We start from the raw sequence: 14,801 nt of genomic DNA, 5'->3' as shown, positions 1-14,801 counted from the left end.
ATGTGGTTCATCACTATAATATTGCTAGAACTGTAATAACGAGTCCCGTCGGGCGATTACTGGTATTATGTGAGCGAACCGTGACCAGCGTATATGTCACATGCAGAATGTCTTCTTCTTCTTCTTTTTAATGTCACTCTATCATGCACTCTCGCCCAGGTTTCTTCTTGACAACCTGGTGCCACCTGTGACTAGGCATATATATTCAGTTGAAAATATGAGATTTTAAGCATTCGCACCATTCACACTTAAGGCAAGTCAGGGCGAAAATTAACTTTCTTTCGTTGTCCAGTCATCATGAGTGTGATTTTTGGTGTATGTGCAGCGACAGCAAACAACAACTTCCTACATGTCAAAATAAAAATAGCTGGACTGAGGTAAAAAGTATTCAGTAACGCTCTAATTTTAGAATACCATCAGTCAGTCAATATGTCATCAGCTACGCTTAATGTTTCAGTAACAATGTTACATTCACCACCAGAATGTCTATTAATTTAAATTCCCAGATTATCCACATAATACTTTACAAAGTGGCAGAGCTTAGCTGTCGTCAGGTTATTACATGGGCTGGCTCGACCGGGGAAGTACCCCCATTTCACTGAAGATCGGCCTGAAGTAGGAGTAGTAGTTCAATAGCTGTGTTTTGTCCGATGAGTGAGGAGCCGGTTGCCTTTTCCCTGTTCCCTGTACCCTTCCAGCCTTTCCCCTAGTCTCACCCTATCTTCCTCTCAAAAATCAAGGTCGACATTGCATCCGCAATATCTCTTATATACGAAATTTCCATGGGCAACGGTGTATATTGCCCATCAGGTAGGCCGTCTGCTCGTTTGTCATCTTTCTTATAAAAAAAATATACTTCTTTGCTCTTTTTAAGTCATACCAAATAATCAATAATTTTTTATGTACAACGTTCAAACTGTAAAATTTACTTTAACACAAAACTATTGTTATCTAACATAAAATCTATTCAACATAAAATATATATTAGTTATTATTATTATTTCATTGCTATGTTTAAAGCTACCATACTTAATAAGATACTCGCAGTTACTAGCAGACTTCATCATCATCATCATCAGCGTATAGGAGCCCACTGTTGAACAAAGGCCTCTTCTCACATGGAGAAGGTTAGAGCATAACTGGTAACCAAGTAACTGGTTTTGAAATACGACGTTTTATTACCAACGAAATAAAAAATAAAAATATGGACAAAGATACATTAAATTCAAGATGGGAGAATCCTTGAAATATGTTGGGTATATTTCAGGTACTATCTTTATGTTTTTTATCACACTCAACAGATGTTTTATCAAATACTAAGGTGATGTACTTAGGTATCTTTTTTACTCTCGTATTTAATAACGATAACGTGACAGTTGAGCGTGACAGTTGACACTTTTTTTTTTATTTTACGAACAAAATGTTGTATTGACGTCTTAATATGTTGGATATTATTTGTTTAATCAACTAACTGGATTATGTGAAAAATAAATTAAACATAGAACATTGAACTACGAGGTCTATGTACATTTCAACCTTTCTTCACGTGTCTCAGATTGTCATAAAGTTTTTGTAAATCTTAAGGCGATTTAAATAATTCATATCTATGGCTTGCGTGTATGTGTAAGTGCATGTGTGTCTGTGTGTGTATAACCTAGTAGTAGGTATAAATTATTCTATTGAAGTCAATTGTAGCGCGAGGTGTAGTTCACTCGATGGGTGTAGTGTGCGCATATCCGTCGCTGGAAAGTTTATGTAGAAAATACGTAAATTAAATTTCCTATATTCGTGAGTGTTTTAAAATAAATTATTTTTATCTAAAGTAAGTAGTAATTATACATTACTTTCTATATTATATAATTTTACAACTATCATTAAATCGTCTCATTGATTTACGTTTTTAATAGTATGTACTTAAATAGATATGATTACTTTTCTATGCATACCATTGAAGATTTATATTTGTTAATTAATTTTTTAACATCATTATTATTAATAGTTTTATTACCTTTAAAGCAATATAATTTGTACATATATATATAATAAATGTCACTTATGTATTACATAGAATTATATATTATCATTGGCTTAGCAATATCAAAGAATATCACATAGAGGACTTGTCAAATTGAACATGTTTTTATTATTTATGAATGATTATGTAAAATAAAATAGTTATTTATTGAAAATAGCGAAACCGCCATATTGATGATTAATAAAGATCGTGTATTGATCTCGATCAATATTAAATATAATATATTAATGATTATTTTTTTAATGAATGGTTATAACCTCAGTATCTAACTTGGTATTGAAGGCAAAATGTATTCGTATATAACATGTATTCGTATATAAAATTTACATATAATTTAAGGAATAATGGCGTACCGTTTGTCGGGCTGGTTCCGCAGCTCGCTAAAGAAGCGTCCCGTCCTCACTAACACCGCCGTGTACGCCGCTTTCTACACCGCTGCGGAGTTGTCGCAGCAAACGTTTAATAAAATATATTCGGTAATTTAAATCGCATCTGTGTGAGGTGCAATCTCCTGTCTGCTAGCTGATAAATGGATTCAGTTTGTATTCGTTATCATATTTTAAATAGACTGGAACGCATGCACGTATGAATGAAATTTATGTGTCAAACTCAGATATGGAGTTTTTTTATAGGAATATGTGAAGGAACGTGTAGTATTTATAATTTAAATCAAAGACTGCCTTTAATAACCCTTTGGCTTCAACACGATTTACTTTATAATAATATTATTATAATTTGAGTAATAATAATATACTAAATTATGAATTATTCTATAATAACACATAGCGTATTGCCAATCAGTGTCTTTACTTTTACGATATAACAATAATTTTCCTTAATTTATATTCTGTACTTTCCGTATTGTATAGCATTGATTAATTAAATAAATTTTGAATATATATATTTTTAAATTTTAAATAAAAAATATTGGCAGCGGTGGGATTCGAACCCACGCCTCCGAAGAGACTGGTGCCTTAAACCAGCGCCTTAGACCGCTCGGCCACGCTACCTATTGACGGTGTTCCCGAAATATCCATTAGAGCCCTACACGGGATTTATGATGCGCTATATTTTTAGACCACTAGATAACCACTGGACAATTTTCAGTTTTATGTCATAGAAACTTGTCCCTTAAATAAGAAAAATCTTGAGATATTATAGTTTAATTTAATGTTAGTTTTAAGAGACAACGATAACTATAAAATATTAAATGAGTATTATATGTTCGGTAACGCGTCTTATCTTAAATGTATGTATCTTTCTTCACATATCCAATAATGCGGAAAAAGCCTTGGATATCAGCTTCGTTAGAAATAACTATAGTTAAATATTATCTCGGTCTAAAAACATCACCGAGGTATATTATAAGAATGCAAAACGACGACTTTTACAAATTATATACGAGTTTCAAGTTTATTTACTTCTTGGCAGTTACTTTATGTTATATTACTGAACATGTTGATGATAATTATGATTTGGTTTTATACAGTCAGATAAGCCAGAAATCGACTTCGCAGCGGCGGGTCGTATAGTGACGGTTGGGAGCTGTCTCTACGCCCCTACACTGTACCATTGGTGAGTGACTTTACGTGGAGGCCTTAGGCGAACGAGTTTTAGACATTACATTATTATTTTTACCACGAGTTTTCACGTATACTATAAACGGAGCGTTTCCGAATTTTATTCATAAGTCTTCGTACATGACAGCATGAAGATTGGGTTACAATGAAAAACAAGAAACGCTGTCTGGTAACGACGAAAATTCGGGTAAGATAATGAGATCTAAGACTTTCGCGAGTTTTATTCATTTAAATGAAACTAATATTTTTCGTATATAATACTCGTGCTTTATTTTTTGTTTTAACAAAATATTCGTTTCACAAAATATTCGTTTCATCCGGGTAAGATGGCTTACTATTTAAGTACGCTACAACATTGATATAGAAAACTAAATCAACTGATAGGTGAATATCTTAGTAAGTGTGACTTAAATATTAACTGATAAAAATAGGCAAGTATGATTTCATTGAGAATTTTAATATGGAATATCTGTTATATAAAAGCTTAATATAAAGAGAGAGCAATACGTAGCACATCCCCTTCTATTTTATTTTGATTCTAAACTCTGATCCTACCCGTCAAAGGCGACATGCAGTCAATATGCAAGTTGAGCAATTGGGTCTAGATTTTAGTGATAAATAATTCCTTGATGAAATAAAACCGATTTTTATATTTTATTAGAAATACATTCCACTTTACATACTTACCTAGTGGTAGTTGTATTTATATTGATAATACATTTACATAAAATACTAGTAAGTAATTAATAGTCAATGTTCCTAGGAATGTCGTCACAATATCAGTTTATTTTTAATACTAAATACTTGCATTTATTTTAGCTTTTTTCGTATTTTTGTTTCATTCCGTTAAATTTTATTACTTTGAAGGTACAAGTTCCTGGATAGAAAATTCGTTGGCACTACTTTAAAAGTGGTCGCCACCAAAGTTCTGTGCGACCAGCTCATTATGACACCGATTCTCCTGGCAATATTTTACACGGGTATGACGTAACTGACATATATTACGCGACTCTGTTCGTGTGATCAAGTTTAATATCGCGTATTATTTACGGAAATTTTTGACCAAATCACATTTTCATACACTCTAAAACCAAATATTACGAACACTAAAAGTTTGTTAGTAGGTTTTTCGCAATTAACATACAAATATACTTTTTATTGAACGCACGAGTTTCTGTTTGTTCTCAGAGAAATGTTTTAAAACGATTAATGTAATGTTAACCTACCGTCATCGACGACCATAGTATGTCACGTGACTATATAACATAAAACTGTTATGACGTAAGCGCACAGATTAAACAGAATTAAAGTTTTACTTGTAGCTTATGTCTTATTCTGAAATCGCAGCTCCATTACGATAAAGTTTCAGAAAACTCCGTTAAGCAGTTGTTTGCGAAAGAGCAATGAAGGTCCACACGTCTCACGAACTTTAAATTTTATAATATAGGATAGGAATGGTAGCATAAAGCAAACAAGGATTGGGACATGTTAATTACTGTTGCAGGGATGGGTATCGTCGAAAGGAGGGAAGACGTTTTCTCAGAACTCAAAGCCAAGTACTGGCGTACGTTTATCGCTAACCAGGCTTACTGGATACCAGCGCAGACGGTCAACTTTTTATTGATGCCACCAAACCTACGAGTTGTTTACGTCGCTTCCGCCTCATTCATATGGATCAACGTGCTCTGTTTTATTAAACGACAAACGACTGACAAGAAATAAAATGAGAAACAATCTGCATGATCCCTAATATTAATTGAAATACTACATCTCCTTTGTCTATACTTACAGCATGAGTTATTATATATGTAATTACACGGAAAATTTCCTATACATAACTCCATACATACTTTCTATTTAAAGCAAATTGTAAATAATATAGAGGACATCTCATATTTTAAGTTATTTGCTAGAAAAAAATTATTCCAACTTAAGTCTTAATCTTAAGATAATAGTGATTTTATTAATAAATGATAATTCAAGCAATAGAATAATGTTGAGATACCTTATATACCTACCAATGTTAAAGATTTAGAAAAATCTTTTTCGTTTGTGTTTTTTTACCTTCAGTTTTTATCTTACAGATTAATATAAAATTTCTTGCGAAAATTACTGTAATGAAAACGAAAGTCCGATTTCAAAACGTATAAACGAAACTTAAATTGTATATGGAGAATGATAATTTCTCTTTATGTAACGATATCTAAGATTCTTCCGACGTTTCCATTACTTTACAGCAACCTGCTGAGAAATAGGAAAGTAAATGTGCCTAGTATATTCGAAAAACATAGTTTAATTATTGTTGCTCAAAGTTTTGCTTATTTCGGTTCTCTTATAAAGCAGATTATATTTTATTCCTTAAACGATTTGTTTGCCTGAAATGTGTTCAGAGACAATAATTATTTGTTATTAAAATCATTACCCACAGACATTGCATAATAAATAGGCAAACGGTACATGCATTTCTAATTTGATTAGAGGAATCTTAGAACGTTATAAGGTTTCATGTCTTCATAATAGTGTGTGAAAGAAAAGTGTTCAGTGTCTGAAGTCTTAGCGGCTCGGAGACAACTTTTAGAGGAAAAATTATATATTTCATCGTCAAGAAATGGAAGATTTAAACGTATTGTTTAATTTGTCAATGCCCATGAATAACGGTTATCAGAACCAGATGACAAAATCCTCGTTTAATATGACGCTAAGTGGAAAAAGTGCATTCATAATTGGAGCTGTACAATCAAGTACCATTGGGAGTATTGTGGTGCTCTCATTGGTAACACTTCTTTTGAGTTTGAACGTGAGTACGTTTCAGATGAGTATGGTACTGGTATTGAAGATGGCAGTTTATATTTTATTTTCTTGTTACAGTACGAAACACTTAAGAAGAAGGTGAAAATGAAAACTGATTCTAGAAGGACATTACAGAAATCATTATTGCTGATGATTTTATTGGTAATGTCACCGATGGTGGTTTTGTTAATTTTGTTGAGCTGCGGATATAAATGCATATGTTACGTAATAATTAAGAAAAAAGATAAACATTTCGCCGGATTTCTCGACAGCTTTGATGTTTTCTGGAGTTTGGAAGACGACGCGACTAAGAGTGTTATTACGACACTCGGGGTGGTTGAATGTGAATCAACTTTACAATTAGTTGACTGCGTCACGGAGAAGTTACATTACATTATTGGCGATCCGGAAGCACAGAAGTTATTTTACAGAAGAAGCGAGGATTATGGATTCTTTTATTGGAGGAAATGTTGCTATGTGGACGTGAACCAATACGTTAGAGTTATCAACGTGTCGAACAAAACAAAGCTAAACGTATCGGATGTGGAAAAGGTTCTCACAGAAGTCTCGTATCAACCTTTACCCTTCAATGACGAGGGTCTGTTTCAGATATTGGTAGTTAACCAAACACTAGACATTGAAAATAAGGAAAATCAGTACGCCTTAATATTCAGAGTCCATCACAGTTTAGGTGATGGGGTCGCTTTGATTGAATTTCTCTGTAAAACTTTGGCAGACGGTAAAGACGAGTCTATTATGTTTTGCATGCCGGAGAGGTGCCCAGGGAAAAGTGACAAATCCCCAGAATATTTATTAGGGATGATGTCAGCATTATATGAAATGTTTAGCTGTTTCATAGACGGTATTCTAAGATATCCTGATGTAAGCTGTCTTCATGGGCCCACTTTGATTGGCAGAAAAGTATATAAATGGATAGAGACAGATGCGAAACTATTCGAAATGGTTATGGAAATCAAAGCAAAGTATACATATGTTAAATTTTCTGATATTTTAGCGACAGCGTTATCTTGTGGTTTGCGTGATTATTTTTTAAAGGTACGTAGTATTATGTTCAAAGTATTTTTTTTTAATTCCTTCATTTCTATTCCCATTCTGTTGCAAGGAGGAGGTTCCTGTTCCTATCAACGCAGCCGTAATTTTGCCAATAAGATTCCCTAACAAAGAAAAAGATGGTTTGAAATTGGAAAATAACTTCACAGTCAGCATATTGGACTTACCGATCGGTGAAGATATAAAGGTTGTAAAGCAATCTATAAACAGACTACAAGAAAGTGCCGACCCTTTAGTGAGTCTCGTTATATTTTAAAATAATGGGAAAATTACGAAATCAATAATTTTAAGACTTCGCTCGAAAAGATTTTCCTTCTATTTAGGTACAGTTTTTCCAATAAATCTTCTGTTTAAATATTGCAGACCAATTATTACTTCCTAAAAATCTGCGGTATAATGCCAAAGGAAATTTTGCGACCATTATTTAATAGTAGTCAAGCTTCTATGGTATTAAGCAACATGCCGGGACCTCAACTGTTAAGTATTTGTGGCGGTGAAGTTAAATCTTTGGTGTTCTTTGTACCAAATAAAGGGAATACAGGTATATAGGTATTAATTAAAATTTTGTGCCAAGCCATAGTCGTTATTGATTGTCATATATTTTATTTATAGGTTTAGGGGTAACAGCCCTTAGTTACGGGGGAGTACTGCGATTTGCAGCAATGGCGGATGCAGCTCTAGTGCCAAGCTCTCAAAAGTTAGCCGTAATCTTGAGAGGGATGGCCAATGAAATAATAAGAATGCATAAAGAATTAGTTCTAAAGTAGTATAATATAATAATAATGGAGTGTAGTCCTGACTTCTCAGTAAAAGGTAATTTACGTTTAGATAATTGTGAAATCGATTCTAAGTTATAACAAGCCTTGAAATTATTTTTATTTCAGTGATGGAGAAGGTCAAACGGAAGGGATTTGTTAAGAACAAAGAATCCTGCTTGTCGAACACGGTATATAAAGTTCGGCAGAAAAAGGGTCATAGAATTTTAGAACGTATGTTTTAATCTAAAATAATAAATATTATTACAATTCGACTAAAGTAAAATTTACAATAACAAACGCACTTACTGTATTTAAATTAAAAAAAAACTAGAAATCACATCCGATACTTCAGTCTCAAGTTCTCCAAAAGTAACAAATTGCACTTTTTTATCTGTAGACAAAGGTAAATACCTAAAAACATTGTATAAATTCTCCTCATACTACACACCAAACTAAGTGTAATGAATTTTCTACTTTATATGACAAACTAATCAAAAACATTCCAAGATATACAAACTTCCGCCAGTAGTAAAGAGACTGCAGCATCCTGTTGACTATTCAGTACACTTTCAAGTTTGTCGTCTAACTCGATCCGAGCGCGCTCCGCCGACGACAAAATGGCTTCCATCGAACACTTCAAGTGAAATAGTCTCTCTTCGTACCAAACTTTCTAAGCATAATCTCATATTAAAATATATATATTCTTTTTGGATATTAAATAATATTTTAGTTTTTTTTTTACGTATATACCTACTCATTGATTTTTATTACCTGAAAGAACCTTTTGCATTTAAGATCTATATATTGTTTCCCAACTAATAATAAAGCTCTATTAACACGCTGCAACTCGTCATCCGTCTTTTTGACACATAAACGTAATGTTGCCAGTTCAACGTCGCGGGATGTTAGTAAACTACACCGCTCGACGTATAATTTCGATAAAATTTCATAACGTTTTAAAAGATCCTCGTACCTTAAACACAGATGTATTTTATGATGTATAAAGCAACGATGTATTATCTAAAACTATTATAGTATTTATTTTTTTAAAGTAAACTTGCAATTAATTATTATATCTAACGTTCATTACTAAATCCCGGTAAAAAGATTGACAATCGTCCATATTGTAATTACTTAGACAATGTTTTAATAAAAAATACTACTTTATTGTATTCACAAAATTGATACTTGTTTTGCAGGCAGAATAAGTTGATTGAAGACAATGATTCGTCAATTTTTACAAGGCTTACATTCTGCGATTTACATGTATTTAGTTTTGAATGGTTTGATTCACCTAAAATGGTAATAATATTTCAAAAACAAACTTATACTCAACGGTAGCCTATATTGACTAATAGTATTTAAAATATATATTATCTGTACCAGAACACTTTGAAAATCTTGAATTAGAAACGTCGCTTTCCCACCATTCATTTATATCATGACTGTGGCTGTGACTCTTTTTGCATTTAAAAAGCTTTTCCTCATATCTTTCACTTTTTTTAATACTTCGCTCAAGTTCCCCAATAATACTTTTGGCATTCTGAAGACCAACTAGGAATTTTTGTTCTCGATTTTTTTGCTGAAATATATAGATACAGATTATGCCAATTTATTTATTGTTTATAAAATATATGTTTGTTAATTAGGGAACAGGTATAAATCACAATACCGATAACCGATTAACGTTTACATATTTAAAATTACTAGGCATAAAAAGATCATTGTTACTATCAAAGGTACTCATTTCACGCATTACAACAGTTTAGATATAATTAGAAAAATAATATTTATTTCAAAGAATTAATATTCTTAGTCGAAATTTAACAAAAAAGTCAAGAATATGACAGAAATTTTTACACATGACAGATAAAAAATAAAGAGGTTTCGCAAAAAAAAGAGGTCAAATAAAAATTACGTGTTAACTTTGTCAGGTGGTTTATTCAACTACAACGAAAAGCATAACTTTTAATAACTAAATCAGTCTAAATATATTATACCTCCTGCTATAACTACATATATTCAATCTAAAATGTTAAAAACTATGGTGCTTTCAAGTTATTTACAACAAAGATACGTCTTTTATCGGCTCTAACATGAAATTATTAATATAGAAATTTCATAAATATCCTGTTACATAATGTAAGCTTTTTATACGGTATTCATACAAATAATTATCTGTATTGTATTTATATACTTTTAACATAGTTGCAGGTCAGGCATTTTTATTGTGAATCTTCTATAATTATTTACAAGTACATTAATTTTCAAATATTTTAGGCATTTTCTTCAGTTCCATTAACTTGTAAAGCTTACCATTTTGCGATGGTTATTTACTAAGTTACAAGGGATTTTTAATATTCATAATAAATAAATTTATGTAAATTTCAATATATCATGTAAATTATTTTATATCATCTGCAATTTATTATCTGTATGAATACAGCTGAGTACATAACAAAACCAATATTCCAAAGATTTAAAAAAAAAAATATTCACCAACATTGGAAGACTTTTGCACTTGGAGCGCTAGAAGCTAAAAAGTATAACAACTACATTATATGGAACAAGTAACAAAATAAAATACTGATTATTCAACAACTGTACAAATCTGTATAAAAAATGTGATGATAGTATAATTACGTTTTTATATTACACAGAAAAACTATTTAGGTTACTCGAGTCGTAGCTATCATGAATGTGACTTTGGACTTTATATACAATGTTCGTTCGGTAAAATCATTAATATTGCACATTTTGTCTTACACAATTATATAAAACAAAATTATTAAAATCTGTAAAACAAAAACCGCTATATATCAATATTGTACATAGGCAGAGTACATTGTGTGTATATATGTCACAAACAAAACAATGCTTTCATATAATACAATATTTTATTGCTTCAATATCTCGTACTGTTTGTGATTAATTTATTGTGACATTAATGCCGTTTCTAAATATAAATACATTATCTGTGTCAATTGTCTTGAATACATACAAATACATTATGAAAAATTAGAAACTTTAAACGAACAATTTCTAAATTTATACATCCAAATTGTTAAACTAAAAATTCTTTCTAGGAACCTATTTCATTCTCACTTGTATAATATCAATAACTACAGATTAAATAAGCAATGGTTCAACAGATATAATGTGATGATAGTTTATATGTATAAGCGAGTACATAACAATACATTTCGTTTAATATTGCTTGATGTATATATAAATAATTTAACAATGTACATAATAAAAATAACATGATCTGTAATATTTGGTTACATTTGATTAAAAACTCTTTGGTACTTCATGTCAGTATAGTCTGCGGTACAATATACATTTAAAGGCAAATAACAGGAACAAAACATCCAAATAAAACAACAATCTTAAAGAATATTGGTTCAATGCAAAGCCAGTTGCAAATAATTGAGCTTTGGAAAATTTCCTTAACATCATAACTGAGATCCACAATCAACTGTATATTACTAAACTTAAAGCATCCCTGTACAGATCATACTCATGAAAACTCCACAAAAATATTTAATGTAAACATTTATAAAATTTAGTAATTTGCAATTGATTGTACTTACGATATTTTCTATATTGAATTGGTTATGTTGTGGAAGAGACGTTTTCCCCACCAGGTCTCGAGGTCAAAGGGCGTGAAGTTTTCTAGTTCGGCACTCGGTGGATCCTGATAGTACAGGGTTGACGGAGCTGGAGATGAACTGCCGGAGCCTTGAGAATTTACATAAATTACATGCTAAATACTTATTATAGAATATAAGTAAAATAACAACAGTATATAATGATTTAAGGATGAAATTAGGTCTATAACCTGTGTATAAATTTTATTGTAGGTGGTGGGTTACATGGGGATTCCGTCTAGGCTATGCAAGAGTTTCTCAGGTTCTTAGTATCAATCAGAATCGTAAAATAATTAAAACATATACTTCAATGTGATAGTCAGTGTACACTATAGACACATTTGTTTAGAAGAAAATCAATTCCAAGAACATTGGATGAACCTTGTGTTGAGGCACACTAATTGTTTCGCTTATATAACAGAATAAAATAAGAAAACAAAACAAGATCACTCCTTATATTTACCAAAATTTTTATCGATTGTAATAAATGTATAATTTTTTCTAACAAACAGCCAACATTGTATATAATAGTGTTTATACACAGTACAATTCCATCAAGATATTTCCATCCGTTTTATACTAATTTATCTCGTGAACTTCTCCTGTTAAAGGGGTATTATTACTATCTAGATCATACCTCTATTGTGTGAGCACTTACAATACAACAGTTTTGTTTAAATTATCTTTTGTGCTCTGTCCTGTTTGTGTAAATGGTCTGTTATTTAAGATCTATTTTATAATAGTGTATTTATATTAGGTATATATATATATGTATGTATACTAGGTATTTATTATTTTGTGAATAGCTTTTTGGTTAAGTTGCACTCAGTTTTTTTTTAATTTTAAAAGAATTTTAATTATGCTATTAACCCTTAATATTAATCTTTTTGTAAGATGCCTGACAAAATCCTCTGTTTTAAACAGTATCAAAAAAAAAAATTATTGTCTAGGCAAATAACAAGTGGTCTATTATTGCCTACAAATAAAAGTTTAACTTGTTTTATTTACAATTTGTTGGCATAAACTAGTCTTATAAATAATACATTTAGTAAGAATTTCAGTATTATTAATTTCTAGAAATAAATATACAAGAAGAAATGTTCAAAACTAATAAGTTTGTTATTAAAATATTATTATTTACTTACCAATTGTACTTGTTGGTGTGGAGGGCTCGCTATCAGCATTGGATGTTTGTGTCCAGGCTGGAAAAACATTTTGCCATAAAATATCATGCGTTTATAAGTTTCCTTTAGATTTGGTAATTCCAAAATAATACTTTTAAGAAAAATAAAATCTATTAGAAATGACTATTATGATAGTAAATTATAATTTGCATTAATTATGTCTAAAGGTTAGCATATTTATACTAAATCATTTTATAAATGCTTTACAACATCCGTTGCACTGCAATCATTAAGTACATTTTAACAAGCAGTGGTCCCAATGGTTTATTGTAAAAAAATACTTCTATTTAATAAATAGTATGAATTTAATTGCAAAATTTTTTTATTGAAAGCATTTTTATCACTAGTGTGAAACTTACTTTCGCTTATATATCTAATCATTTCTTCATGCTGTGGTGTGATCACATTGTGCTGTATTCTTTGATGTACTGTCTTTTTTCCATTGGAATGAAATACTGGCTTAGGCATGCTGAAATATATGAATTGGAAAAAGATATGATTTAACACAATCATGGATTCAGTTGTCACACAAAACAAAATAATTTGTTGATAGTAATGTCGGATTAATAAATAATAATAAAATATTTATTGACAAAAACGTAGTGCTGACCTCCGGTCGGAGGTTATGTAAAATTAATGATGAAACTTTAAGAGTGCACTTCTTGCATCACAATACTTAAATTTAACTTACCTTAGAATTTCCCCATTGTCGGAGTCTGAAGATTTCCTATGAGACTCTTTACGGTTGTCTAATCTCTCTAAATTCTGAGTGAGACCTGGAAATACAAAATATTAGTCCTATGATCGCTCTAGGTTAAATGTATATTGTTACTCAATTGTCTAAAATTTAAAAAAAAATCACCTCTTCGAGTTTTAGCTACAATCTTGCTGGGTCCTTTAGACACTGTATACATTTTAAAATTTTAAACGAAATTCTATTCAACTAATTTCAAGCAAGTATTGTATTGAAATCAACCTGAAGTACAATTTTGTGTTGCCATAACTAACTAAACCGAATACCTAAACTTAACAGACTAAAAAATAACAACACGTGATTTGAACTATGAAAGGTCTTGTTATGGATAGTTGTTAAATAATCTTCAATAAACATATATTTTCATTATAATTAATTTATATAATTTATAAAATAACTATCTCTTTCATTTGTTTCTGTTAATAGGAAGGGATTCATGCAAAAATGATAGAGGGAAGCTTATTAGACGATTAACATCCATTATTTAATAAACCTGACTTATTGTAATGAAAGTACTAATGATATAAATATTTACTTTATTTAATTATTCTTCTACTTCAGTGTTTTGGAATAGGCTGTAAAAGTAATAAAATAACTTAGTATGATTGGAGAACTTTAGGTCCAAGGCCTGATAAGGTGAGTTTTCTATATTCAAATATTTCAAATATGACGCTTTCAGAAAATTTTGCAGAATGGTGGCTTCATGTCTTACTCACTTACCTTTATATTTTTTTTATTCGCAAAATTTCCAACTTATAACCCGCTTTGTTCTGAGTTATAAAAAATTGCAACAAAATGCATTATAGTACGCCATCAATCGTGCTTATATATTTAAATAATTTGCATGTTTATTTTGAACATTACTTCTGTTTTATACATTTTAGCGATCAATAGTCATTAAAATATTTCTCAATAATGAATCTAATACAATCACTTCGGGAATTTTTATACTCAGATTCCACTCTGATTTAATTATGTG

General features: G+C 30.8%; 4 protein-coding genes and 1 non-coding gene across 7 annotated transcripts; 2 read left to right on the top strand and 3 right to left on the bottom strand.

The window, feature by feature from the left end:
• Window positions 1–1,666: 1,666 nt before the first annotated feature.
• On the top strand, window positions 1,667–5,355 carry LOC116772254 (mpv17-like protein). 2 transcript variants are annotated; one of them, XM_032664356.2, is made up of 5 exons: window positions 1,667–1,822; window positions 2,375–2,511; window positions 3,525–3,610; window positions 4,483–4,595; window positions 5,120–5,355. In XM_032664356.2, exons 2-5 carry the CDS (start codon window positions 2,380–2,382, stop codon window positions 5,335–5,337), a joined length of 549 nt encoding a protein of 182 aa, XP_032520247.2. In that variant the 5' UTR covers window positions 1,667–1,822; window positions 2,375–2,379; the 3' UTR covers window positions 5,338–5,355. The 2 variants fall into 2 exon arrangements, with proteins under 2 accessions (XP_032520247.2, XP_032520248.2); XM_032664357.2 differs by having other exon boundaries at window positions 1,691–1,788.
• Trnal-aag (transfer RNA leucine (anticodon AAG)) lies at window positions 2,964–3,045 on the bottom strand. The gene has a single exon. It is a non-coding gene; the product is annotated as a tRNA-Leu (tRNA).
• Window positions 5,356–5,505: 150 nt separating the features above from the next.
• Window positions 5,506–8,958, top strand: LOC116772253 (uncharacterized). Its single transcript, XM_032664355.2, has 6 exons — window positions 5,506–6,412; window positions 6,484–7,461; window positions 7,529–7,711; window positions 7,840–8,017; window positions 8,089–8,289; window positions 8,361–8,958. The coding sequence occupies exons 1-5, from the start codon at window positions 6,224–6,226 to the stop codon at window positions 8,241–8,243; spliced, it is 1,683 nt and encodes a 560-aa protein (XP_032520246.2). The 5' UTR covers window positions 5,506–6,223; the 3' UTR covers window positions 8,244–8,289; window positions 8,361–8,958.
• LOC116772589 (uncharacterized) lies at window positions 8,454–10,050 on the bottom strand. 2 transcript variants are annotated; one of them, XM_061522207.1, is made up of 6 exons: window positions 9,907–10,050; window positions 9,618–9,816; window positions 9,423–9,528; window positions 9,006–9,207; window positions 8,752–8,904; window positions 8,454–8,625 (listed from the first exon to the last, which is right to left on the bottom strand). In XM_061522207.1, exons 1-6 carry the CDS (start codon window positions 9,988–9,990, stop codon window positions 8,569–8,571), a joined length of 801 nt encoding a protein of 266 aa, XP_061378191.1. In that variant the 5' UTR covers window positions 9,991–10,050; the 3' UTR covers window positions 8,454–8,568. The 2 variants fall into 2 exon arrangements, 1 of the variants encoding a protein (XP_061378191.1); XR_009752785.1 differs by lacking the exon at window positions 9,423–9,528.
• A 105-nt stretch (window positions 10,051–10,155) lies between these two features.
• On the bottom strand, window positions 10,156–14,078 carry LOC116772256 (MAPK regulated corepressor interacting protein 2). The gene is made up of 5 exons (XM_032664358.2): window positions 13,931–14,078; window positions 13,760–13,844; window positions 13,428–13,537; window positions 13,030–13,086; window positions 10,156–11,975 (listed from the first exon to the last, which is right to left on the bottom strand). Exons 1-5 carry the CDS (start codon window positions 13,980–13,982, stop codon window positions 11,836–11,838), a joined length of 444 nt encoding a protein of 147 aa, XP_032520249.1. The 5' UTR covers window positions 13,983–14,078; the 3' UTR covers window positions 10,156–11,835.
• Window positions 14,079–14,801: the final 723 nt, after the last annotated feature.

This window comes from Danaus plexippus, chromosome 12 (genome assembly GCF_018135715.1).
Source record: "Danaus plexippus chromosome 12, MEX_DaPlex, whole genome shotgun sequence".
NCBI classification, from domain to species: domain Eukaryota; kingdom Metazoa; phylum Arthropoda; class Insecta; order Lepidoptera; family Nymphalidae; genus Danaus; species Danaus plexippus.
Note: the sequence above shows the minus strand (reverse complement) of the source record. Positions and strands in the feature narration are given on the sequence as shown.

Excerpts from the sequence above, each read along its gene's own strand:
- LOC116772589 (XM_061522207.1), bottom strand. The coding sequence starts at position 9,990 with ATGCGTGAAATGAGTACCTTTGATAGTAACAATGATCTTTTTATGCCT. Across the intron at positions 9,208-9,422 it reads TTATTCTGCCTGCAAAACAA|GTACGAGGATCTTTTAAAAC; the intron begins GTATCAATTTTG and ends TCTGTGTTTAAG. Across the intron at positions 8,626-8,751 it reads TCTCTTTACTACTGGCGGAA|ATAAAAAAGTGCAATTTGTT; the intron begins GTTTGTATATCT and ends CTTTGTCTACAG.
- LOC116772253 (XM_032664355.2), top strand. The coding sequence starts at position 6,224 with ATGGAAGATTTAAACGTATTGTTTAATTTGTCAATGCCCATGAATAAC. Across the intron at positions 7,712-7,839 it reads AAGAAAGTGCCGACCCTTTA|ACCAATTATTACTTCCTAAA; the intron begins GTGAGTCTCGTT and ends TAAATATTGCAG. Across the intron at positions 8,018-8,088 it reads ACCAAATAAAGGGAATACAG|GTTTAGGGGTAACAGCCCTT; the intron begins GTATATAGGTAT and ends TTTTATTTATAG.
- LOC116772254 (XM_032664356.2), top strand. The coding sequence starts at position 2,380 with ATGGCGTACCGTTTGTCGGGCTGGTTCCGCAGCTCGCTAAAGAAGCGT. Across the intron at positions 2,512-3,524 it reads CGTTTAATAAAATATATTCG|TCAGATAAGCCAGAAATCGA; the intron begins GTAATTTAAATC and ends GGTTTTATACAG. Across the intron at positions 4,596-5,119 it reads CCTGGCAATATTTTACACGG|GGATGGGTATCGTCGAAAGG; the intron begins GTATGACGTAAC and ends TTACTGTTGCAG.
- LOC116772256 (XM_032664358.2), bottom strand. The coding sequence starts at position 13,982 with ATGTATACAGTGTCTAAAGGACCCAGCAAGATTGTAGCTAAAACTCGA. Across the intron at positions 13,538-13,759 it reads GACAATGGGGAAATTCTAAG|CATGCCTAAGCCAGTATTTC; the intron begins GTAAGTTAAATT and ends CATATATTTCAG. Across the intron at positions 13,087-13,427 it reads GATTAGATATATAAGCGAAA|CCTGGACACAAACATCCAAT; the intron begins GTAAGTTTCACA and ends ATGTTTTTCCAG.